The 25,753-nt window shown below is 52.1% G+C and overlaps 2 protein-coding genes across 6 annotated transcripts; one reads left to right on the top strand and one right to left on the bottom strand.

The window, feature by feature from the left end:
- The first annotated feature begins 9,945 nt into the window (after positions 1 to 9,945).
- ICAM2 (intercellular adhesion molecule 2) lies at positions 9,946 to 22,340 on the top strand. Its single transcript, XM_030295617.1, has 5 exons — positions 9,946 to 10,119; positions 17,679 to 17,782; positions 19,565 to 19,828; positions 21,024 to 21,344; positions 22,007 to 22,340. The coding sequence occupies exons 2-5, from the start codon at positions 17,710 to 17,712 to the stop codon at positions 22,153 to 22,155; spliced, it is 807 nt and encodes a 268-aa protein (XP_030151477.1). The 5' UTR covers positions 9,946 to 10,119; positions 17,679 to 17,709; the 3' UTR covers positions 22,156 to 22,340.
- Positions 22,341 to 22,972: 632 nt separating this feature from the next.
- PRR29 (proline rich 29) lies at positions 22,973 to 25,452 on the bottom strand. 5 transcript variants are annotated; one of them, XM_030295618.1, is made up of 6 exons: positions 25,355 to 25,452; positions 25,063 to 25,138; positions 24,745 to 24,857; positions 23,594 to 23,820; positions 23,377 to 23,447; positions 22,973 to 23,226 (listed from the first exon to the last, which is right to left on the bottom strand). In XM_030295618.1, the coding sequence occupies exons 1-6, from the start codon at positions 25,436 to 25,438 to the stop codon at positions 23,153 to 23,155; spliced, it is 645 nt and encodes a 214-aa protein (XP_030151478.1). In that variant the 5' UTR covers positions 25,439 to 25,452; the 3' UTR covers positions 22,973 to 23,152. The 5 variants fall into 5 exon arrangements, with proteins under 5 accessions (XP_030151478.1, XP_030151480.1, XP_030151479.1 ...); XM_030295620.1 differs by having other exon boundaries at positions 22,973 to 23,181; XM_030295619.1 differs by having other exon boundaries at positions 25,379 to 25,452.
- Positions 25,453 to 25,753: the final 301 nt, after the last annotated feature.

Genomic DNA, 25,753 nt, shown 5'->3' with positions numbered 1-25,753 from the left:
GAAAAGTCTCCTGACTCGGAGTAAAGTTCTTATCAGTAAAATAAATAAACAAACAACAAACCCTGTGTTAAGCCGCCCAGACGGGCTGGGTTAGTTACCACAGCCCAGCTGAGCCCAAATTGACTAAAACTTTAGGTAGAAAGTATCCAGGAGAAAGGCTGCTACGCTTCACCTGAAAGTTAAAGGTCAATGCCAAGCCATTTGTGCTTTTAGCCAGCTGAAGAAGTCGTACTGTTGACAATCTGAGGGGTCAAAGAAGAGAGATTCTCCTCCTGCTGCTTTTTCATCCACCTCCCCTACCCCCATCCTGAATACCCTGTTCGGTTTCTATGGTTACCCGTGGTAACATGATGGCTTGGCGGTTAGCTGTGCTCAAGGTGACCCCTGTTGAGAAGTGGCTGAACTCAGCAAGGGAAGGTGGGAGGGGCAGGGCCATAGCACCCCCCACCCCCAACACACACACACACACACACACACACACACACACACACACACACACTCACACACTCTTCCCTTGGCCCCACAGGGCCTGCCGGCTCCATAGTGATCTCTCCCAGGGCTTGGGAGGTCTGGGTTGGCGGGAACTGGAGGAGGGTGAAGCTGGGAAGGAGCGTTCCTCTCATTAGCACCCACCTCCCCAGAACAATTTTAGGGGGAGCGAGGCGGGGACTGAGGGGCAGAAGGTGGACCATTTATGTTAGGCCCCAGGCAGCATGAAGCTGAGGGTCTGACCTCCATTCCGGAAGGCTCAGAAGCCCACCTTCTTGCTCTTATGCTGCAAAGGGAGGAAACTGAGGGATAAACACAGACAATAATGAAGAGAAAACTCGGGTTCCTGGGTGGCTCAGTCAGTTGAGCGTCTGGCTTCAGGTCATGATCTCACGGTTCGTGGGTTCAAGCCCCGCATATGGCTCTGTGCCGACAGCTCGGAGCCTGGAGCCTGCTTTGGATTCTGTGTCTCCCTCTCTCTGCCCCTCCCTCACTCACACTCTCTCAAAAATAAATAAACATTTTTTAAAAATTAAAAAAAATAACACCACAACAGCTATTGCTTAGCAAATACTGCTTTTTCCCCTTCCAACGTGTGAGCCATGTTTTGTCACTCTAAGTGGTCAGGTGGCCGTCACAGGGAGTGGGAGGGCAGACGGAGTGGAGAACACGTTGGTTGGAAAGGAAGCCCTCTCAGGTAGGATTTGCTATAACCAGGATAACTCAACACACTGCTGTTGTCTGTAGGTCTTAGGATTTTTAGCGAGGTCAGTGTTTTTCGAACCTTGATCATATCAGAGTCATAGTGTGGGAAACAGGAAATTTACACAGGCCCAGTCCTATCCTGCTTCAACAAGCCCGTAGCTCTGCATTCTTTGATTTCCAGGTGATTCTGGCATACCCCAGAGTTTGAGCACCATTGATCTAGGCCATAGTGCTTATTGCAAAAAGGAAGCTCCCAAGACATAGGGTCAATGCTTTGGCATATCTCTCACCTATTAAAAATAAATGTGTATCAGTTTTTAAATCCAAACTTGAATGATATCATGTATACTTTTTAAAAATCCTACTTTCCACAAGCCAGTCCCTGGGGCTGAGAAATAGCTGTGGTCATCAGATTTCCGGTGGATTCTCTTACTACAGCAGAGTGAGCAAGGGCTCATCACCTGGTTTCCTTAAGCTACCAGCTCCCTGAAGAAACGTGGCCAAGCCCGCAGTCAGAGACCCCCGGCACCCACCACTGGCCCCCCGTAGACTGTGTTCCATGGAAACTTTGGGGAGGATCTCGTTATTGCTTGTCCCCAAAGGCGTGTCTGCATGTGGGACTTCTTCCATTGTGCTGGACACTGGCGAGTTCTTTCAACCTCAAGAAAGGTTGGCTTGTCTAATTTTTAAATAATTGGCTCCCCTCCATTTTCTCTGTTTTTATTTTCTGGGAGTTTCAACAGTAGAATGTTAGAACTCTGGGTTTGATCCTTGGTGTCGATTATGGTTTATTTCTTATATGACATTTGTTGATTTTATTCCTTCTGGAACACTTTTCTTAGTTTCAGCAATAATTTTTATTTATTTTTTAAATTTTTTTAATGCTTATTTATTTTTGAGAGAGAGAGAGAGAGTGCGCATGCAAGCAAGTGGGAAAGGGGCAGAGAGAGTGGGAGACACAGAATCCGAAGCAGGCTCCAGGCTCCAAGCTGTCAGCCCAGATCCTGAGGCGGGGCTTGAACTCATGAGCCGTGAGATCGTGACCTGAGCTGAAGTCGGCTGCTCAACCAACTGAACCACTCAACTGAACCACCCATGTGCCTGCCCCTCAGCAATAATTTTTAAATTCCAAGGGCTCTGGATCCTTGACCCTTTCTTAAGGGGAAATTAGTATTTCAGGATACTAATTGGACATTGGCGGGGGTGAGGGTAGTTCTTCAGTTCCCTGTATCATCTCTATATCATTTTGAGTAATTTTTGTTTATCTTGATCTCTCTTCTCCAAGTTGCAGATTTTCCTAAGTGTTAGTGATGCTTCATGGCTTATACATACTAAAAAATGAGGCAAATAAAAAGCTGATTGAGGCCCTGTGTTGGTGAGTAGAGTTTTCAGCTGGTACGCTTTGTTTTTAGGTTATTATATGGGGAAATCTTAGATGCCAAAGGGCAGAGGTCTTTGCTCCAAGGTTCTTGATTGTGTTTGGAGAAGAGTCTTCTGATTGTTGGCCTAGGGACTGACGACTACTATCCGTCCTTCTGCATCAGGGGTCAAATGTTTTATGAACCAACTTCTAGTTCATTCCCATTCTGACATGTCACTCCTAGCTTCCACCGTCTTTCCCCTGAATCTCCAAGGTGAAGCCTCTCACTTGTTCTGCGAGGCAGATCTGCCCCCTCCTCAGCTCTGTCTCATTTATGCATTACTGTAGGCTGAGGCAAGTGCCCTTGGCTAAGGCTTCAGCCTGCAGGGGTAACTTAGCCTGTTGGGGGTGGGGGTACTGAGTGGGCACAGCAAGTGCTAAGAGGGGACACTGAGGGAGTGGATGGGAAAGTGGCTGACCTTGGGGTCCAGGCTGATGGAGGGAGATAGGAATGTGGTCAGGGAAGATTCTGGAGATGAAGAATACAGAGGTGGAGGAGTATTGCATGGTGAAAAAGTAGGACTTGGCTGCAGGGGTGGGTGGTGGAGTGAAGGTAGAGAAGACTCTTACAGCTTGAGGAAGTGAGCGGATGTTGAGGCTCAGGTATAGCAGGGTCTTCTGGTAGACACTAGGGTTGCCCAGGGTGACAGCAAGAGTCAGGGGGCAGGGGAGGTAGGGGTAGGTAGGAAAACAGAGCCAAAGTCCTCTAGGAATCCCAGATTGGGCAATGGCCTTCTCTGAGATGCGGAGTTGGCATGGGCCTCCAGGGAGGGAGGGCACAGCACATGAGGGTGGGTTTGCTTTCAAAACTCTGAAGCCATGAGGAATCCGCTAATACCCGACGCCCACCCAGCTCAGAGATACAGGAAGTCTCCACTCAGGAGGAATGGGGGAAAAGAGGCATGGTCAGAGGAGGGCCAGGCTCCAGCCAGGGCAAGGAATTGGAGGGTCTGGGAAGATGTGAGGGATATGGGCCAATTTCTCTCTAGTAAAACAGGTTTCAGAGGGCACATGGGAGGTTTGAGCCAAGGGAAGCACTAACCTGAATATGGGTGAAAGCTCAGGGCTGGTGGGGGCCAAGCATGATATACTTTAGACTGACAAGACCCAGGACTATACAAGTGGGTGGGAAATGCTCCTTCAGGTTGTGATCTGAATGGACAGAAAGTTGGAAAGTTGCTCAGAAGCCAGAAGTGACTTGGGGCCCCCGGGAGGTGGCGGGGCCTTGACTTTGTCAGCTTCTGAGGCCCTTTTACACACCAACAGAGGAACTGAGGCAATTCTCTGTTGTTGCAACAGAACCTTACTGGCTGTGTGGCCTCCTTGTGGTTGGAGAGCCTGCGCAGCTGCGGGGGAACAGGGAAGACAGATTCAAGCCCCAGTGCTAGCCCCATGAGGTCCTATCCCTGCCGCTGGGCCCTGACCCTGCAGCAGGTCTCATTTACAGAATATGCAAATTAGAACCATTTCAAAAATACAAAGACCTGGTAGTATCCAATTTCTAAAAAATAATCTTTAACCATATTCAAAAATCTCTTTTTTTTGAGAGAGAGAGAGAGAGAGAGAATGCGAGCAGGAGAGGGGCAGAGAGGGGGACAGAAGATCCAAAGTGGGCTCTGTGCTGACAGCAGAGAGCCCCATGCGAGGCTCCAACTCATGAACTGTGAGATCATGACCCGAGCTGAAGTCGGACACTTAACGGACTGAGTCACCCCGGTGCCCCTAAATATCTCTCAGTCTAACATTCAGGTCCCAAAAGGGAATAGTCTCATGGTAAAATAATCCAAAAAATTACCACATAGATCTCTTCTTGGATTTTTTGCCTTTGTTCTTCCAACAAGCTAAGGAGCTCTCAAGGAGCTGCCTTTGGTGTCTGTCCTGAGGAAGCAGTTCGTTTTCCCAACTGGGTTCCTGGTAAAGCATCTCAGTTTATTCTCTCCCTTGCAGGGAAAGTTAAAGGAAGGAAAAGACAGCTAGTGGCTCCCCTGACATCCATGTTTTCCGGAGAAAAGGCAACCTCCCTTCTGTAAAGACCCTCCCAGCTCTCCCTCCCTCAGCTCTTTGGCTGTTGGGTGTTTATGGGTACATTCACTGCCTCTGTATAGATCACCTTCCTTAAAAACAGCCTCTCAGGATCCCAGCCCATTTCCAAACTCCTTGTGGTTGCAAAGAAATGGGATCTAGCACTGCCACAACACTTGGAGAACTCAACTGTCGGGCCTTTCAGACTGAGCAGGACTCCTGTCAGCCTCTAGATGGCGCCCGAGTGCAGCCTCTCTTCCTACTCCCTCGGTGGCAGCGTTCAGGTCCACCCCTGACCTGGGCGTGGCTACTGCTCCTCCTGCCAACTCGGCCAGGCTGCTCCATAGGAGATGAGACCAGAATCCAAAAACAAGGCCAAAGGACCTGGTGTTGTAAACAAAAGTCCTTCGAGAGCCAGTAGTTTTCGAAATAATGCATATTCACAAGCTTTTCTCACTCGAGGATGAACATGTAACATACTATGTACGGGTCCCTCCGTGTATGGAGGTGATCTTGGGGTCTGACATTCTGTGGATCCGTGCAGTAGTCAAGATGTGTACTAAGGCATTCTTGAGCACAAGGACACAGACAGGTGCACGTCCAGGCACCAGTTGTAACAACTACCATAAACTTGGTCAGGTACTTATCATGTACCAGGCTCTGAGCCAATGTTTTACAAATCATTGGATTTATTCCTTCCAGAAGCCCTCTGAGGGGGCTCTAAGGTGGGCGAGAGGGCTCTGGAGCTTAAATGTGGGATCCCAATTGCCTGGAATAATCTTTGTGTGGTCTCTTGCTGCTGCTGCTGCTGCTGGATGCCTGTTCAGCTACAACCCACCAACTACTCAGCTCCACATCCATATGGAGTAAGCACAGCAGAAACATAGTCTGTTAGGGTTTTCTGCATGTTACAGATGAGCAAACAGAAGCTCAGAGAAGTTAAGCAGCTTGCCCAAGGTCACACAGCCGGCAAGGAGCTGTGCAGAGATTCAAACACATGTTCTTTTAACTCCACCAGACTGACCCCACAGTCTCCGTCATTCAGCCTGTAGGCCAATGAGTCTGTGAAGCACCAGCCTTCCAAGGACCTGGTCAGCATTTCTACTCTGAACCTCTGGTTTCTACTTGTACTTTATTTAAACCGAGAGCACTTTCCCATTCTTGCTAAAGCAGCGTGGTCTTAGGACCAGAAGCATCAGCATCACCTGGGAACTTTTAGGGATACAAATTCTCAGGCCTCATGCCAGACCTGCTGAAACAACAACTCTGGGGCTGGGGTTCTCCATGCTAATGCATGCCAAATTTGAGGGCACTTGCTGTAAAACTCATGTCTCCTAAAACCAAGTCCCTATGCTTAATTAAATCCAATAGGCATTGACTGAGCCTGCTCTTGGTGGCTCAAAGAGGAAGACACCAGAAACCTAGCAGAGAAGGGAAGGAAATAGACATGAAATGTGATCAAAATGGTGGGGAGCAGAAAGAGGAGTTGGAGGACTGCTGGTCAGGGATGGACCCAAATGATCTGTGCAGCTTTTTAAGTGGGCACATAGGGAGAGCCTGGGTGGCTCAGTCAGTTAAGCATCTGACTTTGGCTCAGGTCATGACCTCATGGTTTGTGGGTTCAAACCCCACATCGGGCTCTGTGCTGACAGCTCGGAGCCTGGAGCCTGCTTTGGACTGTGTCTCCCTCTCTTTCTGGCCCTCCCCCACTTGCACTCTGTCTCTCTCTGTTTCTCTCTCTCAAAAATAAATAAAGCATTTTTTAAAAATAAAAAAGCAGGCACACAGGGTTATAATTGGACAGTTCTGGGGTGAACCCAGCACCTCTAGGGGTAAAAGCTGCATAGACAGTTCTATTGGAGATGGCTTTTGGGGCTTTACAGCCAGGCTTCAGTCAAGCTGGGCATCCAGGTGGAGTATGATACTGTTTGCAATAGAATAGATGACACCCTTCCTTCTGAAGACGGATCGCCTCGGCCTTCCCCTTCCTGAGCTCACTCTTGGGGATTTGTGGATGACTTTGCTGCGTCTTCATGCATCTTCTGTGCTCTGTGCCCACAGTTGACCCCTGCCTTCCTAAACGCACCAAATTAGACCATGCCTTCGTGCGTCTCCTCCCGATTACTTCTGGACTTCTCACTCACATTTCTGCTTTTCCACCCCGTGTGCTGGTCCTCAGCATTGTGCATGCTGGAATTACCTGGAGAGCCTAAAAAACCACAACACACACACACACACACACACACACACACACACACACACACAGAATATGCAACTATTGCGATATGCAGCGAGGGACACATGCTAAAAATAATTTATCTGAAATTCCAATTTAACTATATTTTAGGAGAGTTAGAAACAGCATTGGGGACCAGGTCTAGACACCCTGACAGGAGAACAGGTCGATGAGATCCACTGTAAATGCCGGGGCTCAATCCTGTTTCCTGAGCCCCTTCTCTCATTGTGGCCCCTCTGAAAACAAGTTTGGGTCCACAAGGTCGCACTCAGCCAGCAGGGAGGTCTAGCCAGCCTCCCCCGCCCCCCACTTCAAGTTATCACAGTCCTGGCTCTGATTAATGATTCTGGGGCCTGATGTCTCATGAGGCACGAGGGGTCCTGGAGGGGCTCCAGCGACAAGCCTCACATACCTTTCTCAGACAACTCACGTGTTCCCGTGGCCCATGGCGTGCCCTGATGCAGCAAGATGCTGCCTCTGACAAAAGAGAGCAAGTCTGAATTATGAAGGAACAGTATGTGAGGCAAAGCAATCTACAGTGAACTGCTTACACACTTCTACTTTCTTCAGTACTACGCAATTTGGCTCTCACTGAGAATTACGAACGCAATTGCCAAAATGCTGTGTTACTTCCTAAAGCTTGAACCAAAATACATGTGGAGATGTTCTCAAATATTGATGCCTTTTCCCCCATCCTCTTGTGAAGACCCAGCACCATATTAAGTCACTGGTGCTGGGGCCAGTCCAAACAATGTGCAATTTTATTCTGGAACATTCCTTGGTTGACTGATCAGGTTCTCTGGCGCGATTCATGGTTTCTTACTATGGACTCTGGTTGCACAAGGCAGAAACCAGCTGAAACTGGTTTAAGCAAAAATGGCAACAGGATAGGCCCGTGGAAACCAACCTTCAGGAACAGTCTTCAGGAATGGCTGGAACCAGGGACTAGAACATCATCGGAATGTTTTCACCTCTTCTCTGTACATTTTGACTTCCTCGCCTTCTACAGATCCCTTCTGTCCTGTGAATGGTGTGATAGCCTCAGGCAACATCTGTCCTCCAACTTCTGCAACCAGGCAGGAAAAGGCTCTTTCTTCAACCTGCTAAACAACAATCCCATCAAACAAAACAAAACTCAGGGTAAGACCTGAAGTTGGGGTACCATGATGCCAACCTTGGACAAGTCATTTGGCAGGAAAGTGGGGTTGAGTCGGAGGACAGAAGCTCCCTAGAAAACCTTCTGAAGTAGGGAAAGGAGGTGTTCCCTGCAAAAAGGGCCAAGTCCAGACGTAACTCCTGGGAAATTACAAGTGGGATATGCATCCCAATTTATGTCTATAACAGATGCCATCAAAACTTTCCAGTCACATGAGCTCCTCCAACTTGGGCCCTGATGCCCTCCCACCCAACATTCTACATTGGCTTTGTTTTGTCAGCATATATGACAGGAAGTTTCCAAAAAGAACTTTTGTGAAGACACTGAGGCATAAAAGTACCAAGACAGATTGTTCCAGAGCCCAGCAGACCCTCAGCACTCATGCCCTTGACTGTCCTGTGGCCTCTCACACGATCTGATTTGTGACTTTGCTAAGCGAGGAATTTAAATGGTGTGCTGTGGGGCTGGCCTGTGGTCGCAAGATCCCCCACTCGTGGGTGAGCCTCGCTGGCCGCCCAGCCCCCACCTCTGCACCTGGCTTTGATATTTTCTACCTACTGGAACAAAACCACTCTGCTAGGGTAGGTTTTTTTAAATTGCTAGGCAACGTGGCAGGTGTGACAAGATCTGAGAAAGCAATGGTTCTTAGTCACAAATAGAAGTTTCTCGTGGCAGGGCATGTCAGGTACAGGGAATGCCACCTCTGTGGCATTAAGTAGCCTCCTGCGGGGGGACAATAGATGGCTCATCCTGGAACTGTCTACTCGACAAAGGCCCCCAGTAGTGCAGAAACTGCACATCAAAAGAGAGAGTAGGGGGAAATGGTATGGCGGTTCCTCAAAAAATTACACATAGAACTATCCCATGGTCCAGTAATACCGCACCTCAAAGAGCTGAAAGCAGGGACTCAGGGACATATTTGTGCCCACGTTCATAGCAGCATTATTCACAATAGCCAGAAGGTGGAGGGACCCAAGTGTCCATCAACCAATGGATGGAGAAACAAAATGTGGTGTCTACCTGCAATGTTGCTCAACCTGGGTGGCTCAGTCGGTAAGCATCCGACTTCAGCTCAGGTCATGATCCCACGGTTCGTGAGTTCCAGCCCCGCGTCGGGCTCTGGGCTGACAGCTCGGAGCCCGGAGCCTGCTTCCGATTCTGTGTCTCCCTCTCTCTCTCTGTCTGCCCCTCCCCTGCTCACACTCTGTCTCTGTCTCGCTCTCTCAAAAAGTAAATAAACATTAAAAAGAATTCTAAAAGGAAGTGAATTCTGACACATGCCACGACATGGATGAACCTCGAGGACGTCACGCTAAGTGAAGTAACCCCGTGACCAAAGGACAAATACTCTACAATCCTATTCATATGCGGTTCCTAGAATAATCGAATTTGTACGGACAGAAAGTAGAACGGTGGTTGCCAGAGCCTGGTTGGGGGGACGGGGTGGGGGGGGGGGGGCAGGGTGGTGAAGTTAGTGTTTCATGGGACAGGGTTTCCGTTTGGGAAGATGATAAAGTTCCGGAAATGGATGGATGTTGGCGATGGCCGCACAACAATGTGAATGTACTGAACGCCACAGAACTGTCTGCTAAAATAGTGACCGCGGTAAATCTTCTGGAGCGTAAATGTTGTCACCATTTAAAAGAAGAGGGAGGGGCGCCTGGGCGGCTCAGTCAGTTAAGCCTTCGACTTCAGCTTGGGTCATGATCGCACAGTTGGCTGGTTCGAGCCCCGCATCGGGGCTCTGCGCTGACATCGCAGAGCCTGGAGCCTGCAGCCTGCTTCGGATTCCGGATCTCCCTCCCTCTCTCTGCCCCTCCCCCACTCGCGCTCAATCTTAAATAAAACATTAACAAAATTAAAAACAAAAACAAAAAAAGAAGAAGAGGGAGCGGGCCGACAGGAGGTTAGTCTGAGGTGGGAGCCCATCACAGGAAGCACGTGACTCGTGAGTGCCGCGGGAAGGGGAGGTCTGAATACACAGAGGCAGAACCACAGGTCCTGAGCACCTCGGACTCTCTCACGTCTCCAGGCTCCAGACCCCAGGCCGCCCTACTTTCCTGGAACATTCCTCCGTTTAGCAGAGGGCAGGTAACGTCACGCTTCTCCTTCCCTCCTCGGAGCCCGGGTCGGAGGGTCCAGGCCTGACTTGTAGCCCCCTCCTCTCTCTGGCCTGATTCCCCTGGACGGAGGGGAAGGCCCACCCCGGCGCCCTCCCGGGTCCCCAGAGTTCGTTCTGGGCCGATGTTCCCTGCGGGGGAAGCTCCCCTTGCGGTCTCTGAGTTCAAGAGTTTACTGACCCTGCTTCTGTGCCCGTTTCCTATTATTGTCCTCCTCTTTCCTGCTCTGTCATCGCTTGGCGGATTTAGAAGCAGGGGGCTGCCTTTTTGACCACGTGGGTATGGCTCTAGCCAAGGGCACTGTGCTCGGAGCTGATGCATGGAGAAAGGGATGGTCCCCTTCCTCCGGGGATTGCATCTAGGGTTCATGATGAATCTCTTTTGTAACTTCTTACTGTAGGTCTTATACATATTTTGCTAGTTTATTCCTCTTTTTCTGCTACTATAAATGATGTGGTTTTTTAATTCTACTTTTGTACGTTACTGATACACATAAAAGCAACTTATTTTTGGACATTGACCTGATAGCTAGTTGCCTTGCTAAAATCCCTTATTACTTTTTTAATGTTTATTTATTTATTTTTGAGAGAGAGAGAGAGAATAGGGGAGGGGCAGAGAGAATGGGAAAGAGAGAGAATCCCAAGTAAGCTCAGTGCCGTCAGAACAGAGCCCAACTCTGGGCTTGAACCTACGGACTGTGAGATCATGACCTGAGCCGAAATCAAGAGTCGGGCACTTAACCAACTGAGCCACCCAGAGACCCCAATCCCTTCTTATTTTGAATCACTTTTCTGATCATTCTTTTGGATTTACTACCCAGGCTACCATATCATATGAAAATACTGACAGTTTTGTTCTTTTTTTTTTCATCCTTAGGGCTTTAATTTCTTTTTCTGGCCTTACTGCTCTGTCCAGGACCTCTGGTGCTGCTAAATACCAACAGAGACAGTAGGCATCCTCGTTTGGTTCCTGCTTTTAAAGGAAATGTTCCTGGGGCACCTGGGGGCTCAGTCAGTTAAGCATCCAACCCTTGATCTCGGCTCAGGTCATGATCTCACGGTTCATGAGTTTGAGCCCCACATCAGGCTCCTCACTGATAGCGTAAAGCCTGCTTGGGATCCTGTCTGTCCCTCTCTTTGCCCCTCTCCTGCTCTCTCTTGCTCTCTGTCTCAAAATAAACTTTAAAAAAATATAAAGGAAATACTCCTAAGATTTACTTATTAAAAATAATATATACATAGGCTTTTTGTAAGTTCTCTTTATCAGGTTAAGAAAATTTCCTTCTAATCTGCTAAGGTCTTTTTCATGAAAGTGTACTGAATCTCATCATTTTTTCCCCCTGGATCTGTTGAGATGATCATGTGTTTTTCTTCTTAAATCCGTTAGTGTAAATTTTTAGTTTGAGCTCCTTTATTATTATTTTATTTTATTTTATTTTAGAGAGAGAGCATGTGAGAGGGGGAGAGGAGCAAAGGGAGAGAGAGAGAGAGAGAGAGAGAGAGAGAGAGAATCTTAAGCAGGCTCCACATTGAGCCCCCTGACCCAGGGCTCAAGCCCACAACCCTGGGATCATGACCTGAGCCAAAATCAAGGGTCAGACACTTGACCAACTGAGCCACTCAGGCACCCTGAGTGTTTAGTTTGAGCTCCTTTAAAAGCAGAGCCTGGAACAAAGACTTGGGTTCAGGTAGGTTATTAGAGAGGTGATTCCAGAAAGGAGGGCAGGGTGACTGAGAAGGGAAGGAAGAAAAGCCAATTACAGGAGCTTGACTGATGTCACGGCTGTAGGCCACGGGAGCTTGACTGTTGGGACCTCTGATAAGCCTGCTAGATGCTGCCCAGAATTGCCCAAGGAAAAGGAAGACACTGGAGCTCTTCGTATCCACCAGCTCCTATCCTTCACTGCTTGAGGGCTGCATCTTAGGGAACTTCTCTCCCACTTCTGGGAAACATTGAGCAGGCGTATCCTAACGCTATCCCTAATAAACATTTTTGTTGTAGAAGTTCTCTTTCTCTACTATGAACAGAGATGTCCCATTTTTCTTGTGGGTAGTGTTTGCCACGTGTATTTTTCCCCATTCTCTGACTTTGCAACCATTCCATACTCTTAACGCCTAAGGTGTGACTCATAAACAACAGAGAAGTGGGGTTTGTGTTTTCATGTTTTAAAAATCTAATCTGAGATGAGAATTTAGGAATAACTGAGTCCATGGCTTCCATTAAACCCTGCTGAATAAGAGTGGAGTTTTAAAACCTGCCTTTTCAACAAGCTGGCAAGAACCCTAACCCGGAAGTTGCTCTTCTGAGGTAGTGCGTTTGAGCTATTTTTAAAAATCGGCTTTTTTGTTTTTGTTTTTGTGTTTTTGTTTTGTTTTGTTTTAGAGTAGCTTTATCTTCACAGCAAAACAAAACCGCCCCCACACGTGCACAGTCTGCCCTGTTGTCAACCTCCCCCACCGGATTGGTACATCTGTTACATTCAGTGAACCTGCATGGACGTGTCATTGTGCATTCATGGGTTTACATTTTTTTAAATGTTTATCTTTGAGAGAGAGAGACAGACAGATTGCAAGCGAGCAGCAGAAAGAGAAGAAAACACAGAATCTGAAGCAGGCTCCAGGCTCCCAGCTGTCAGCACAGTTCGAGTGGGGCTCAAACTCACGAACTGCGAGATCATGACCTGAGCTGAAGTCAGACACTTACAGACTGAGCCACCCAGGCGCCCCATCATGGGTTTAGACAAACGTATCATGGCACGTGTCCGTATCATAGCTCACACAGAGTAGTTCCAATGCTCTAAAAATCCTCTGTTGTCTGCCTCTTCACCCGTCCCTCCTCCCCTACCCCTGGCAACCACTGATCTTTCCTCAGTTTTCCTCTTGCTCTATCACCTCATACTTCCGTGAGCTGGGCACGTTATTAATCCACCCAAGCCCCTGCTTTCTCAAATGCATCATCAGAATGGTTCCTTATTTGTATGGATCTGGTATGATAATTAAATAAAACAACGTATTAACACCTCAGCTCAGTCCCTAGCAGGGAATACAGGTCAACGAAATGTCAGTTTCCCTTTTCTTCTCCCTCCTCTTAGTAATCAGACGTCAAGTTTTGCTGAGAGAAAAACAGAGGGAAGTACCCCTGTGACAGGGTGTATCACCAGAAATCTAAGCAGGGGAGGGCAGAAGTGGTTATTGTCTTCCGAACCCTCTTTCCAACTTGGAAAGTCCCTCCCTTTCTGCTTCCTGTTATCGGGGTTACTGTGCCTGCCTTATCCATTTTCTCAGTCCAACACCTCTGACCTACATCTGACAGAGATGCACAGGCACCCTCTGCCTGTAAGCTGTCCAGAAGCTAAAATGACTCAGAACTGAGCTGTGTGTGCAGGACAACATGTCTGCAGGACATCAGAGGGAATCATGACCCAGGTCATGCCTGTGTGCTAGTCACATCAAATCTCATTTCCAAGGGCATGGCCCTGAATCACATTCAAAGTTTGCAGATTTGTCGAGATAACAGGTCCATGAACTATTCCTTTTCCCGGCCCTTCTGTTGTGCCTGATTTATGAATACAAGGCTTTGTCCTTACATTCAGTCCAGACACCAGCCAGGAATAGATTAACACAGGGCAAGGACTTGAAAAAAAACATTTTTTTTAAGATTTTATTTTTATTTTTTGATTTTTTTTAATGTTTATTTATTTTTGACACATAGAGAGAGAGACAGAGCATGAGCGGGGGGAGGGGCAGAGAGCGAGGGAGACACAGAATCCAAAGCAGGCTCCAGGCTCCGAGCTGTCAGCCTGACGCGGGGCTCGAACTCATGACCCTGAGATCAAGAGTCACATGCTCTTCCGACTGAGACCACCAAATTCTTCTGACACCACCACATAGCAAGGATTAAAAAAAAAAAAAATCGATCTGACAATTTATTCAACTATCATTACATGTTTCATCTTTATTGTGATTATTATAAATTTGGACTTTGGAATACCATCTTTTTAAAAATTTATACTTGCCCCTCTTTTTCCATGTTTTTCTCCTTTAATTCTTTTGATTAAAGGTTGTTTTCATGCCGTTTTAAGCTTCTCTAGTGGTTTCAAACTTAAATACCCTATCTCTGTTGGTTTTTCTTACAACTTTACCCTGCTTCTATAACTTAAAGTATATCCTCCCTCCTAAACAACACAGAGTTTAGAAAGCTTGAACCATAATCCTCTTTTAAATATTATTGCCCGGTGTTTTACTTTTGAACATTTTAAGACTTCTCAAATTAAATACTATAAATATTGTTACTGCAGACAGTGGTTGTCTGGAGTTACATATTCATTTACACTTTTGTTTTCCCATGCTTCCTTCTTGCATAGAAAACGGTCCTGCAATCATTTTTCCTTCTTCTGGATGCACATCTTTAAAAGTTCCTCTAGTGGAGTATCTTGGGGGTAAACTCTCTCAGGCTTTGTTTATCGTGTCTTTATCTCACCTTGGTTCTTGAAAGACCGTTTTGCTGGGAACACAGGAGAAGTCACTGGATTAAGACCCAGTCAAGACAGAAGCCTTCCAAAGCCCTGTGGAGAGATGAGTTCACTTCCCAAACTAACGCTCCAACCTCCCCTCCCCTCCAGTCCTCTTGAATCTTCTGGAGCATCTTAACTCTTCCAGCTTCATTGTCCCCTTCATTGGAGAACTCAGAGACCCTAAAGAATAAGCCAGGGAGTATTTGGTGGTGGAACAGCGTTTCGAGACGGAACACCGGAATTTCTTCTCTCATCTACATCATGGTCGGTTTCCTTTTGTCCATGGGCAACTTCTTGGCATCAGGAAGCTTTGGTCTTCCTTCTTTGTTTGAAAGCATCCATCATGGCCTTCTAGGGTCTGATCATCAGGCCCCCGAAACCACTTTATTCTCTCTCCCAGAAGACCTCCAGGCCTCATGCAAGTAGAGCACCCTCCCTCCCACCCCACCCTCCCATTGTGTCCGGAAAGTTCTGTGAGGCAGAACAGGGCTCAAAATAACTCCCTGTGCAAGGACCCGTAGCCAGCCCTGGACTCCAATGGGCAGGTTTGAAGGGCCTGAAAAGCTCTTTCATTTTTGCCACACAGAATCATCGTGAGCCCTCAACCCAACTCACTTCCTGCCAGGGTCCACCCCACAGCCAGCACGTGACCTGGGACAATTCTGGGTCACTTTCCCTCCACTGCTGAGTGGAGTTCCTTTCTACCAGCTTCTTCACTTGCCAGGGCATAAGCACAGACGGCCGCTGGCTCTCGGGTGCGTACTGTTAGGATCAGAAAGGGAAGGGCTCGTTTCCACCAGTTCTGGTTCAGAGTCCCGGGAAAAACACCGCCCAGGCCTAACTCTGAGTGCCCATCTTTGGGGAGTAAGGGGCCCTGGTTGGCCTTGTTATGTGTTCAGCCCAGCTCCGTGGCCTCGGGGTCGGTAGAGCTGTCAGACCCCCATCCGATCTTGCCTGGGTTGTACACGAAGACAAACTATTTCTTCCATTCATTTACTCATCCGTCCATCCACCATCAACCGTTTGCCAGGCCTGTCTGCGGTAGAACAGCAGTATGTGACATTCAGCTTCAGCCCCCGTGGGTGGGAGGCCAGTGGGGAGGGAAAGAAAGTTGATGTGTAAGCTATCAGAGACGATACACGTCTAACACAGCCATGTTCGTGGGCCTGGTGTGCCCCAGGCAAGGAGGGCCTGCCCAGGGCAAGAGAGAGAGAGCAAAGAGGAAGTGGTAGGTGGGAACAGGGGCTGACAGGCTTAGAGCAGAACCTATGGGCCCCAGGAGCTTCACCCCTGTGGGGATAGAGTCAGGCTGGCCCAGCAGCATGTGTGGTTGGGATTCACAGCCACAGACCCTTCCAGAAGCTGTCTGGAGCTCCCTGGGCATGAGCCACCCTCCTCCCCCAGCCTGGCATGGCAAAGAAGACCCCAGAAATCTCCTCTGGCCTCCTGCTGTCTTGCATTCCCCTCCCAAGGGTCTCCTGGGGATGAAGTGTCTAAGCATCCTTCTCTTGCCCCTGCCCTGTGGGCTTTGGCATCACCACAGCTCCTTTCACTCATATAGACTTCGCGCTCCCCTAGGTATGTGACATTGGCCACATCAATCAGTCTCTGCCTCAGTTTCCCCATCGCTAAGATGGGGACAGTAATAGTACCTGCCTCATGGAATTGGGGCATTGATTAGTTAATGTTTGTAGAGCCCTTATGATGGTGCTGATCAGCAGTCAGTAAACGCTCACTATTGCATTACTTTTGTTATTATTTTTGTCGTTATTGCTCTCATCATCATCATTCTTCTGACCCGGTAGAGACCACAGAGTCTCCGCACAGCAGCGCCCGCTGTCTGAGCCCCAGGGCCGCACCCTCAGCCTCCCCGAGGGTTCGGGGGAGTGTTTCCTGCAGCCGCACGGACCAGATCCCGGGCTGGGGTCACGGCTTGCTCTTTTCTGCATCTTCTCTCGGCATCACTCCGAAGCAGTGCTGTCCAGGGACGTGCCCAGGTCCGGGCTGACAAGCGGCACTTGCCCACCACACGTGGTGGTGACAGCCTTTGGCCTCAGCGGCCAAAGAGAAAGGCACGACTTCACACTCGCAACCCAGGAATGGAGTTTGGCCTGAGCCCTGAAAACGCTGGGGCGCCCCTGATAAAGCAAGGAGACCTGCTCCTCTCCTGCCTCTCCCAGGCTCCGCTGGCCCCAGGGACTTCTGCTTCTGGAGATTCCCTCAGTAGGTGATAAGGCCTCCCTAGAAATGCACGGCAGGGCCTCAGGCCCTGAGCCCCCCATCCCCAGACCAAGGCTCGCTGCCTGGAAGGGCTGGGGGAGACACAATAAACCCGGCCCTGGAAATAGAGGCTGGGGTTTGGGCTACAGCCAGACTGACCCCCATTACCTCTGTGTCTGGGCTGCTGGGGACGGTTGTGGGAGCACTTCCCTCAAACTGTCCCTATCGGCTGAGTCAGGACAGGTCAAGGTTGCAAGTGGGTGGGTGTTGAGGTTTAAGTAGCTGTGCTGGGGGTCCGCTGGAGCGCCTCCAGTTCCTGCCCAGGTCTCCTTAAAGAAGTCTGGCTCCCTGCCCACTTTGCTGTGGAGACTGCGTGTCCTGGACCGGCCTGACTTTGAATACTGTCTTCGCAGAGGGGAACTGGACAACGTGTCCTTGGGATTTGGGGTTCCCAGGTCTGGGGCTTATAGGCATCACTGCCCTCTATGCACCCACGGTGCACCGAGCCCCATGCACACTCACGTCCCTCACAGACACGCGCAGCTGTCGCTCGCCCTGCCCCCTGCACAGCAGCATGGCAGGCGGCCAGGTTGTATCCCGGCTTATCGGCTACAACCCAGCTTCCTCTGCCTGTGTTCTTGAAGGCCTGGAGCTCTGAGAGCCAGCCTCCCAAGTGACTTCCCGAGAACCTCTCAGATAATGAGAGGAAATGTGGTCACCAGCACATAGAAGGCTAGAGTTCCGGGCTGCAGCTCCAGGCCACCACTCCCTGACCTGGACCCACCATCTCTCTCCAGGCAGCCCTCAGCTGTTCACCGTGAGCCGTGGATGCCGCTCAAGATGTCCCCTTTTGGTTGCTGGGGCCTGCCCGCCGCCCTTCTCGCCCTGTTCTGCTGCCCAGGTGAGCTGGTGCCTGGGGTTCCTGACTTGGCGCACGCCAGCCCAGAGGGTGGGCCCCTGCCCCCCTGGCTTCAGGCGTGGGAGGGGGTCCTGGTCCTGAAGCCACTGAGGCTTTGAACACAGTGGCAGCCACCATGGGTACAGGATGCCGTGCCAGCCTGGCTTCTCCATGATCCTGGGGGCGAAGAAAGAAAAGCTAGCCTTTTGGACACAGCTTCGTGGCCTGTGGCAGGTCATGGAGGCCGGATGGTGGGCTGCACGGGGGCCTGAGGTGGAAGGGGTTGCTGGGGTTCAAGGAAAGGTGAGGGAATGCCCCAGCTGTTCCTCAGATGTGGCTTCGAGACAGCAGGGGGCAGCAGAGGACATTGCCTTTTGACTACGGCCTACAGAAGGGAAACCCACACATCTTCCGGGGGGTCAGGGGACTTGAAGGAAAATGCTGCCATGTGCTGAGCACTCTGTTTTGGACAACCTGCCAGGCGCTTTTCAAGTACTATCTCACTGAGCTTTCACCACAACCCTGCAGGAAGGGGATTACTAGCCCATTTGACAGATGAAGAAACAGGTTCAGAGAGAGAAAGCACCTTGCCCAGGGTCACACAGCTGGTACCTGGCAAACTCAGGATTTGAATCCAGCTCTATCTACCTGCAAAGCTCCTTTCTTGTCATTTCATTATATGCCACCAGCTGAGGGCTCAGTGGGGACATGCTGCTGGCTCTGTAGGAGCACAGGGCAGGCCCAGTTGGTTGGGACCAAGGACCTTCTGGCCATCCCTGAGTGGGAGGTGAGCACTGGGGACTCAATCTTTATGCATCAAATCCTTCCCGAATGCCTGCCACACACAGGGCATTGTGCTAAGCACTAAGAGAAACCTGAAAAATCTGGGCCCTGCCTTCCAGAAGCTCCAGAACATCTAAGGGAGAGTCAGCATGAATATAAATCATTGGCAATTACCTTTCTAAACTCCTCTCCCCCTGCCTTCCTCCTTGCTGAGCTCCAGCCATCCCGATCTTGCCATTCCTCAAGCATACCAAGCATGCCCTTGACCTGGGGTCTTAGTGCTGGAAACACTCCCCCTCCCCAGATAGCTGTAGGGCTCACCCCCACCCCCTCCAGGTCTTTGCTGGATGTCTTGGTGAGGCCTGTGCTATTAAAATGACGGCTCCACTCACCCCCTCTCTCCTTTCCTGGGCACTTGTCACCACCCGGCAGGCTGGCTATTTCACTTGCTGATTATCGTCTGTCTCCTTCACTATAATGTGAGCTCTGCAAGGGCAGGGTTTGTTCTGCTTTGGTCACTGCCGTGTCACCAGAGCCTAGAATGGCACCTGGCACAGAACAGCTATTCAAAAAGCATTTGCAGAAGAAAAGAAAGGAGAAAGGGTTAAACCCATGGCCACAGGGGCCAAGAGGACACAGTCCACCTCCAGTTCTGAGAGGCCTTCATGGAGAAGGGGACATTTGGGCTGGGCTTTGAAGGTCAAATAGGATCCCTCCCCATGGTGATGGAAGATGTAAGAAGAATGGAGATGGAGAAGACTAATTTGAAGGTGATGGGCTGGAGGAAGAGTAACCAGAGGCAGGGAGACAGCTGGGGCAGCAGGGAGACCTCTGTCTAGAGGTGAGGTAATAAATAAGGCCTGAACAAGGGGAGAGTAGCAGAGGGGCCGTCTCTGGACGTTCTTCCTGGGCACCTGTCCCTTGATCAGACAGCCCGTGGCGGGCAGTTCCATGGTGCAGGGCAGCAGAGACATTTGCTGCCCCGTATTTCTGGTCTTCCAGGGTCTGGTGAGACGTTTGAGGTACACATGTATCCAGAGCAGCTGGTGGTGGAGCCCGGAGGGTCCACGTTGATCAACTGTAGTACCAGCTGTGCCCTGCCTGACACCAGTGGCCTGGAAACCACTCTAACCAAGAGTCTGGTGGCCAGTGGAACTCAGTGGAAGCAGTACGTGGTCTCCAATGTCTCCCAGGACACAATCATCTACTGCTACTTCACCTGCTCCAGGAAGCAGAAGTTAAAGAGTCTCAACGTCAGCGTGTTCTGTGAGTGCCACACGGACGCTCCTTCCCGCGGGCTGAGCCTGTGTCGGCTGCGTGTCTGCCGAGCTACTCTGTTACTGCTCCCGGCCACTAGATATGGTTCCCACCTCCCTGGGCTGCTGGGGTGACAAGGAACAGGACCCCCCACCTTGGGCTCAGAATCTGCTCACACCCTTCACTGGCCTCCTTGAGCCTGCTGGCAACCCCAGGTCTGGGGCTTGCTCAGAGGACAATCTAAGCAAGGTCTGCACAAATCTAAAAGTCATTTCCCAGGCAGGGCCCGCAGTCTCCTCCCCGCTCGGTAGCAGTGGACACCCCCCACCCCATGACGAGTAGTGGGGCACCAAAAGAAAGGCCAGCGTGCTCTCCAGTCGCCCTTGCCCTTCACGGAGGGAAGGTTAAGGCACCCCCTGGGGCTTTTATATTCCTGGGGGCCCTTGGAAGATGTGTGACCATCACACACACACACACACACACACACACACCTGCATGTGGGCCATGGAGACCTTCTCATAGGCCAGGATTCCCTCCACATCTCGGCACCAAGAGTGTGGCTTGGGTCTTTCCCATGACCAACATCAGTGGATCAACTGAATAGAAAGATGTCCTAAATCCAGCCTATTATCCTGGGGTGACTGGGGCAAGGTATTCTAGTTCACAAGAGAATCCAGGGTACCACTGAGGGCCCTGTTTAATAGATAAGGGATGGAGGCGGCTATGAATCTGATCCTGGAGAAGCAAGGTAGGTCTGACTCCAGTCCCTGCCTCTTAAGTGAGGACCCCACAACGCGCGGCCCTGATCTAACGAACACTCCCTTCTAGGTCCCAATATAATCATCCAGCTGTTTAATGCGGAAATCTGTGTTTGATTTCTGGAGGAGACCGATCCAAATTTTTTATTTCTAGTTGGCCGTACACTTTCTGGACCTCCTCTTTGTAGACATCTGACCACCTCCATTCTTGACCATTCCAGAAAATATCATGTTGGTAAAACTACCACCCAGTATGTCCTTCACCCTGAAGTGTTTCCTTCTTCCTCTCTTTACACTCTAGGGCAGACCAGGCCCCAGCCCGCTTTCCCAAATCCAGCCAAGGACCTGATAACACTACGGTGCCAGGGGCTGGGCCTGGCTGGGTGGGGCCTGCTGGGACAGCACCCTCATTCTGACCAGAACCCCTCGCTCTTTCTTCCCCACAGACCCTCCAAAGGAAGTGCTGCTGAAGCTGAAGCCCACTCGGGTGGCTGTGGGGGGATCCTTCACCATCGAGTGCTGGGTGCCCAATGTGGCACCTCTTGAGAGCCTCACTCTCACCCTGCTCCGTGGCAAGGAGGCCATGCACAACAAGACCTTTAGGACGATGGCACTTGCCCCCCAAGAGGCCACAGTCACACATAATGCCACAGCTCACAAGGAAGACGGCCGCCACAACTTCTCCTGCCGGGCAGACCTGGACCTGCGGTCTCTTGGTGGGGACATCATTCACGGTGTCTCAGAGCCCCAGACGCTCAAGGTCTATGGTGAGGGAGAGTCCCCAGAAGGAGGGGGTGGGAGGGAGCATTCATCTCCCATTCCTTAGGGGAAGAAAAAACCTTCACCACGTTCTCTGCCAGCTCAGGGGCCAGGCGCCCAGGGACCCCACACTTACTCCCAGGGGGTTCCCTCTTGCTCTCCGTCTTCCCCGAAGCTCTCTCCATGTGCCCAGTTTGGACCCCAACTAGTTGCTTGACCATTAGTGACCAGTGTAACCTTGACCAAGTCAACCTCCTCTCTCTGGCCATGGCCCCTGTCTACATCTAGAGATTTGGCCCTAAGATCCCCTGGAGCTCTGCCATTCTGTGACCCTTGATGGCCAAGGTGTTCCCTGTCTTCAGAGTTTGGTAGAAGCTCACTCAGTTCTGGCCAGGGAAGGGCTTGGTCTGGACCACGCCACTGTCCAGGCCATGGTGTCCAGCAACCATGTGCTGGGGGACATCTGCCCTCATAGTCTCACAGAGGGCTGGCTGGTAGCCTGGACCCTGGCCCACCTTTCCCCTAGGTATTACACCATTAGCCGCTCACGTCTGCAACACGGGTGACTGCAAGATGGGGGAGGGCCGGGTGAGCGACAAGCACACCTCTGGGGCCCTAGCACCTGGGACCGGAAGACTTCTAAGACCGCTGCCCCCTCCTGCCTCCCCAGAGCCCATGCCAGACAACCAGATGGTCGTCATCATCACAGTGGTGTCCGTGCTGCTGTTCCTGTTTGTGACATCTATCCTCCTGTGCTTTGTCTTCGGCCAGCATTGGCGCCAGAGGCAGATGGGCGCCTACAGGGTACAAGGTGCTTAAAGGGGCTGAGTCGGGCCTACTGGGCACAGCCTACATGAGTGGCACGGTCACCACCACGGCAGCCACTGGAAGTCAGCGTGGCTCCTCAGGGTTGTGGTCCAGCCCTGGCTGCAGGACTCTAAGGAGCAGCAGAGGACTTTGGGACCATTTCCTCTTCTAGTCTAAATATAAATACCTGGACTTAACCCGGTGCCTCAGTGTCTTCTCCTGGGATAGAACTCAGCAGCTGGGAAGGGTACCCACCAGGCCCAGACTTCTCTCTCCAAATGTCTCCTAAGTCTCCCTCCGCCCATTCATTCACAGGGGCCTTCTAGAGCGCCAGCCAGCCCAGACCCTGGGGTGCCCGCCTGCTGACCAGCCCAGGCACCAGACACCCATTCTCATGGGGCCCTGAGTGACTTCTCCTGAGGGAGGGTGGGGCAGAGAGACGTTCTCTTCCTTCTTGGCCCTCTCGGACCTCAGGCCACTCCCACTGGGAGCGGGACAGGGCTCTGACTTCTCCTTTCTGCCACAAGGATCAGCTCCCTAGGGTGAGGGTGGGGCCCAAGGGAACTGGCTCAGCTCCAGGACCTTTGAGCCAGGCCTCTCCCCCGTCACTCTGGGCCTTCAGAGAGCCTCGGACAACAAAAGCAGTCCTCCCCTCACCTGCTCCATCATTAGGCCATCGACACCCCCCAGCCCTAGCCATCCCAGAGAGGGGTGAGTGGAGGAGGTCGAGGGAGGGCTCTGGGTCCCAGACCACGCCCTGTGGCTTCCCAGTCCTGGACGATGCTTAGACGGACTCTTGCTCCGGGGCAGATATCAGGTCAGTCCAAGGTCTCAATGGGGTGAAGAGTGTATTGATTCACCCAGGAGAGAGCCTGGCTGCAGCTGAGGGAGGAGAAGGGCTGCTGGGCATGGGTGCAGAGTCACAGGCACTAGAGGGGCACGTAAGGGCTCCAGGGCTCTTTCCAGCCCTGCGGTGAAGCTGGCAGGGTCCCAGGGCTGGCATCTGTCCTCATGGTAGGCTCTCAGCATCATAGTAGTCTGGGGAGAGAACAGCACCTTCGCCTTGGCTCCCTTCCTGCCTCACTGGACCCCAAGGAAGAAAAGGGAAAGGGACAAGCCAGTTGCCTACAGTAGTGGTGGTAGGAGCTCCCTGTCCCCCAAGTGGCCCTCCTGGCCTCCTGACCCATCCCCGGCCTGGGCTTGGGCCCCACTGCCCACCCACTCTGCCCCTACCTGAAGCCGGGGGTACATCCGCACCCACAGTCCCTGTGGCACTGGGGGGTGGGGGCGGGGGGATGGCTCTCCTGAGATGGAGAAAAGAAAGACATCCCCCCCCCATCAGATACTCACCCCCACGTATCTCCACCCCACCCTCAACCCCTGGTGAGCTCTTCCAGCCCAGCCCCAGAGCAGGGCCCCGGCAATGCTCAGATCCCCAAGCCTCACTTACGACCCCCTTCTCCCAGAGGCAGGAGGGTGGTGCTGAATCCTGGACGTGTCCTGCAAGTAAGGCTGATGTGGGGGCGGGGAAAGAAAAGGGACTGGCCAGGGTAGCAGGGGACCCAGACTGGGCATCGGGCAGGGGAGGTAGTGGTGGTGGAACACCACAGGCCCTTCCTCCTGGACTTCCTTCTCCTCCTCCTCCTCATATTCCTCTTGTTGACCCTCCAGGTAGACCTGGGGATTGTGGGAACGGGGGAGGAGAGATGATGATACCAGATCCAGCTCTCCCTACCCCCACTCCTCTGTTCCTCTAATTTCTCATAAAATGGAGCATTGTCTACATGCAAGCAAGCCACCTTGGAGACATTTATTTCTTATTTTTCAGGAGGGAAAACTGAGGCTCAAAGAGGCTGAACAACTTATTTAAGGTCACCCAGCTAATAAGTGGCTGAACAGAGCCTGGAGGCTTCCAGGTATGACTGCAGAGCTGGGTCAGCAGTCCGGTGACCCGCCCCTGGCTTTGCCCCCAACCCTGGCCCCTCCTGTGCCTCATCAGGGAGGTGGGGTATTCATCCCGGGGACCCCCTGAGGGACGGGGCATGAGGAACAGCAGCAGGTCCGGCCAGCCTGGACGCTGGACACAACCTGACCTCCTCCAAGCGTCAAAATCCTACCTGGCTTTCAAGGGCGGGTTCTAAGGTAACCTGCTCCTCCAAGGAGCCTTTCCCCAACCAGGTGTGCACTCGGCCCTTGTACCTCTCCCTGTGACAGCCACCGCCAGAGCTGCCTTGTCTTCACAGTCATTCGTTTATTCTTTCACTTGTTCAACAAATATCACTTGAGCCCCTAATAAGTATCAGGCCCCCTGCAGACCCAGGGTACAGTGGTGCCTGTCCTCCCGGGCCTGTATTCTTGTGGTGGATGCCCTGCAGGGAGACCTTGAAAACAAGACCTGGGTGGTCCGGATTTGGGGATCCCCACCAGATGGAGGCTTCTGGCATGGGAGTCTGGCACATAAGGGATGCCACAGGGGCCCAGCCAGGTCCACTGCACTGTTGCCTGATTCTTTTTCTCAAGGATCCACCCCTAGATGGATCCCCACCCTTGGACTCCCAGGCCAGGCGAAGGGCCCTGGTGGCCCACCTCCCGCGCACGCACCTGCGGGTGGGGGTGGGGCGGAGCCGGCCCTGGGTGGAGCGCTGCTGCCACCAGGCGACTCAGCAGCAGCTGGTGCATCTGCGCGTTCTGCAGCAACATCAGTTCCAGCAGGTCTGGGGCGGAGGAGCTCAGCGGGCCTATGCCAGGTCGCCCACTGCCCACGGCCCCAGGGCCTTTCCCCCCCCCCCCCCCCCCCCCCCCCCCCCCCCGATCTCCCAACGCCCAGCCCAGGACCGCGCGGGAGGGATGTGCCGCGAGGAAGCCTAGAGAATGTGCGAGGCAGAGTGGGGTACACGGCGGGTGAGCCCGGAGTCTCACCTTCCTTCACTCCGCCCGGCTGCGGGGGCGGAGGTGGGGCGGCCCAGGCGAGCGGCTGCAGGACGGTCACCCAGGGCTGGGGGGAGCGGGAGACTCAGCCAGGCCAGGCGGGCAAGGGATGGGGGACCCTCACCCCCCCGCCGGGACACCCCCACCCCCCGAGTTGCCTCCCTAACCCCTCAGGGGCCGCGTTCTTCTCCCCGCGCCCCCACGGCCTCCCCCTTCCCTGAGTCTCTTCCTCTGCGGCTCACCCACCCCACTTCCTCCAGGGACGTCTCCCCAGTCAGCCAACCTCAAAGGCCGGCTCAGCCCTCACCGTCGGGGCTGCACTCTGTGATGGGAGCTGACCCCAGCTTCCTCCGCTGCGGAAGGCCATGCTGGTTTCCGCGGGTCCGGGTTACCTAGGCGACGTGGGCGACGCGAAACTCTCTTTCCACGCATGCGCAGGTCCCTCCCCGGCCCCAGCGCTCCGGGCGTGTTAGGCTCTCCCACAGGAGGTGTCGCCTCTGAGGGATGCCCACCTCCAACGTGCGTCGGTTCCCCGGGCATCGCATCTTGCTCCTCCCTGTACCTCTCACCCTTGTGCACCTCCAATACCTAGCCTGGGGGCTCGTGTTTGTTGAGTGAATGAGTGAGGGGCTGGGGAGACTGGCCCGTAGAGAATTCTGTAGGAGCGGACTTGGCGGAGAGA

The sequence above is a fragment of the Lynx canadensis genome, chromosome E1 (genome assembly GCF_007474595.2).
Source record: "Lynx canadensis isolate LIC74 chromosome E1, mLynCan4.pri.v2, whole genome shotgun sequence".
NCBI classification, from domain to species: domain Eukaryota; kingdom Metazoa; phylum Chordata; class Mammalia; order Carnivora; family Felidae; genus Lynx; species Lynx canadensis.
Note: the sequence above shows the minus strand (reverse complement) of the source record. Positions and strands in the feature narration are given on the sequence as shown.

Coding starts and splice junctions, on each gene's coding strand:
- ICAM2 (XM_030295617.1), top strand. CDS start 17,710: ATGCCGCTCAAGATGTCCCCTTTTGGTTGCTGGGGCCTGCCCGCCGCC. Junction 17,783..19,564: donor CGCCCTGTTCTGCTGCCCAG/GTGAGCTGGTGC, acceptor CTGGTCTTCCAG/GGTCTGGTGAGACGTTTGAG. Junction 19,829..21,023: donor TCTCAACGTCAGCGTGTTCT/GTGAGTGCCACA, acceptor TCTTCCCCACAG/ACCCTCCAAAGGAAGTGCTG.
- PRR29 (XM_030295618.1), bottom strand. CDS start 25,438: ATGGCCTTCCGCAGCGGAGGAAGCTGGGGTCAGCTCCCATCACAGAGT. Junction 23,821..24,744: donor CGCCCCACCCCCACCCGCAG/GTGCGTGCGCGG, acceptor CACAATCCCCAG/GTCTACCTGGAGGGTCAACA. Junction 23,227..23,376: donor GGATGTACCCCCGGCTTCAG/GTAGGGGCAGAG, acceptor CTTGGGGTCCAG/TGAGGCAGGAAGGGAGCCAA.